This window comes from Telmatherina bonti (genome assembly GCF_933228915.1).
Source record: "Telmatherina bonti genome assembly, chromosome: 15".
Lineage (NCBI taxonomy): Eukaryota > Metazoa > Chordata > Actinopteri > Atheriniformes > Telmatherinidae > Telmatherina > Telmatherina bonti.
This window is the reverse complement of record NC_136613.1, coordinates 27,345,691-27,349,264: the sequence shown is the minus strand read 5'-3', so window position 1 is coordinate 27,349,264 and position 3,574 is coordinate 27,345,691. Positions and strand designations below refer to the sequence as shown.

At 38.7% G+C, this 3,574-nt stretch overlaps 1 protein-coding gene across 1 annotated transcript; it reads right to left on the bottom strand.

Annotated features, from left to right (window-relative positions):
• On the bottom strand, positions 1-1,937 carry LOC306766893 (uncharacterized protein; the record flags this gene model as incomplete). Its single annotated transcript, XM_079254751.1, has 3 exons — positions 1-303; positions 555-715; positions 1,469-1,937. 3 exons carry the CDS (start codon positions 1,935-1,937, stop codon positions 1-3), a joined length of 933 nt encoding a protein of 310 aa, XP_079110877.1.
• Between the last annotated feature and the right edge of the window lie 1,637 nt (positions 1,938-3,574).

The window sequence follows — 3,574 nt, the reverse complement described above, 5'->3', positions numbered from 1 at the left end:
CTAATCTATCTCCTCTTCTGAGTAAGAACTGTAGTTCCCCATTCCTCCACCTGGATGCATTGAGAAGCCAAGTGGACCCAAAGAGCCTTCTGTCAGTGACCCCATCTCCTCCTTTTCATAATCTTCCTCTCCTATCTCTTCTTCATCCTCAGGGCTTGAACTGAGAGAACCACTGTGAGGCTTGATACAGTGTATATCAACCCTGGGTCTTTCTGTGTTAGTCAGGGAGGTTGGGCTTGATTGTTCCTTGGCTTTGCGACTTCTTTTCCACTTCATTCGTCTGTTCTGGAACCAGATCTTGACCTAGAAATTAAAGAAAGTATTGCAGTGTGGTAGATGAGTGAGCAAGCCAAGAGAAATACTGGTAAGCTACTGAAAAAATAAATCAAAGAAAATCTATTTTCTTCATTTGCTTCAATACCCTAACTGCTGCTGTGAGTTGATTTGACTAGTAACCCATTTCTAATTCAAGTTCTGATATGGCAGGTACATAGATAACAAATACACATAAATACACAATACTGTATATTCCCTTAGTTGTCTTAAATTCTAACCTGAGTCTCTGTCAGCATGAGCGAGGTGGCCACCTCAAAGCGTTTAGGTCTGGACAGGTACTTGTTGAGCTTGAATTGGTTTTCCAGTTCCAACAGCTGCTGACTGGTGAAAGCTGTCCTGGGTCTGCGACACTTTCCCAAAAGAGCTGCCTGACCTGATCCTGACAGGGGGCAAAACAGACATAATTGAATTATTTATATGTCTATTAATCTATTTGCACAGTAATAAATATTACCATTGTTGGAGCCTATGTGAGAGAACAAAGGCCTGCACTCACAAATACTGATAGAGAACCAAAATAAAAATCGGAATGATAATGATAATAAAAAGAAATACAGTCTGAGATGATAAAATCCTGAAGTACCCAGATGATTGTACGGATGTGACATGCCTACCAGCCTGTACATCATTTCTCTCTCTCCCTTAACATTTATTGGCATGACAGGATTGCTTTAGAGAAGGGTGATACGCCCTAATAAAAAAAGGTCCATTACCTTGATGAAAAAAACTATAAATATTAACAGTTGATTGAGTGGCAGATTTTTTTTTATATCTTCATTGTAAAAATTGTATCTTATGTGTATGACTTGATATAACTGTCCAAAAGAGCCAGCATATCAAAATTAAGACTAACGGCAACACTGGATGTCTTTAAAATAATAATATAAGACAAAAATTATATTTGATTCTTTAGAAAACAAATAATGATATTATTATTATTATTATTATTATTATTATTATTATTATTATTATCATTATTATTATTATTATTATTATTTGAATTAAAAAAAACTTCTTGGCCAGCTTTTCTACTACATTTGCTTATAAAATCCAAACATTTACGAAACAACAAACAAGCAGGAGCCACTTTCAGTTCATGCAAAGGAAAATATCTCAAATAAAAATCACTCACCACCATATTCATCAAGTCTGGGCATTACCACCCCAGCTCGGATCCATGGCTCCACGGGGAGCGCTGCAGCCATACCGCCTCCTTTCATCTGCTCCGGGTATGGCTGAACCAGCTGCGTGAAGCCGGGATACATAAAGGCGGGATACTGGGCCCCGAGGGCCGCCAGAGGATACATCGATCCTGGATGCATTCCGATAAGACCCACTTGATGTAAAGCACTGAATCCTGACTGAGAAAGGTTGAAGAGATGGGATTTGGACAGGACTCCTGGAGGGACAGGAGAGGAGTTTGGAGGGTTTGGATGAGGGGAGGACGACTCTGACCCGCGATTTGACAGTGGACTCTCATCGGGGCTTGTGCTGTGAAACAATCCCGTGGACGCACCGTCTATGTCCGTCCTCTGCTCCACGTCGTGCGCCAGGAGCGCATCAATGCAAAACTTTTTGGATTTCTCCATCGTGGTAGTCATTCTGATCCCAAAATGTTCCCAGTAAAATCCAGACTTTCACTCAAACTTTAAAAAAAAAAACTTTTCTAAGACTTAAAGTGTAAACTGTACTCTACTATATTACACAAACCCTTTAACTTGATGCAAACTCCTTTTTCATTCCTCCTTGTGAAAGATATACACCTTTCCTGACCCACTACACTTTAACCTTGTGCGTAAAAACCACTTCGGCCACTACGCCACAGTAGCGTGTGTAGAAATTACTTACACCCAACAGTGCCATAAAATCTGCTTTGCTGTGATTGGTCAGATCCCCGCAGCACAGGGAAGAGGACTCACAAACTCTTAAATGGACTCCTCTGAATACAAATTTCATTCCTCATAGCATCAAAAGTCACAGTCTTCATGCATGTCAGAAATGGCTGCTTCTGAAGGACATTCAAGCTGTTCAGCATTAACACAAACATAAGTCCATTTACTTTTATGTCTTTCTGTAACTTTCTTCCATTCCCTGTTGTGTTATCTGTTTGTGTTTGTTATCTACCGCTCCTCGTTTGATCTCTGCCTCAGGTGAAGTTAATGTGTGGTTTTCTCACACTATCTCACATCCACCTATTATATTGCACACAAGCACTCTTGAAAACTATATTGCTGTAATTGCTGCAATCTGTAGGGCAAAATTAATCTTTTTACAGCAAATTCTTCATTAAACTTTATTACCTACTAAGGTTGACATAAACACAGCCGCTCTTATCAGCGCTTGCTGCTATGATTACCAGTCATCACCACACCACAGAGCACATAAATGGGCTGTAAATTCAAGGAAGACAAACTCATTTTCTCTCCTTGCAGACTGCAGTGCAGGTGACAAAACCTTGAAGTGGATACGGTTTTTTTTCTCACTTAAAGACCAGATACATGTAACACTGCAGAAAAGCATGGTCGCATGAATCTACAAACAGCTTTACACACCTGTTCTGGAAAAAAAAAACATACCTTAATCAGAGCTTCAGACATGGGTAATTAAATTTAACTTAAAGGGTCCACATGGTTTGGTCTTCCGTCACTGCCACCATCAGTGATTTCCTGCAGGATTTAACAGGACTGATAAGAAGTGGTCATATACCTGGGAAAATAAACCTCCTTATGTCAAAGACAAATACACCAACACCTGTTGAACTGTCCTATATCACCTTGAAACAAAGCAGCTCATGAGCTTAAAGTTGCATTTTATGTACCGGCATGTAGTTATACTGTGTGGCTCAACATGAATGATATGAAGCTAAGTCTTTATTTGTTTTTATTTTTTACTGTGATGACCAATTAGATTCATCACCACATGTACTAGTAAAGTGTCAGTAGACTTTTGTGGCAGACATCCAGCTTACTGAATACTGAATAATATTAAACTATGTCTTTGATCATTGGTAAATCATTTTTATCCTTATAAAAACTTGCAAGATAGACCCATAGTTACATGAGGAGATATTCATCCACTAAAAAAAAAAAGAAAAACACCCAAAATGAAAAATAATCAAATACCATATATATATAAACACCTATACTTTTAATATGTTGTATGTTTTTGTTTGGTTTGGCCTCTTTATATCAGTTTTAATCAGAGAGAATGTGAAATATGTATTATCCAGTTGCCTACT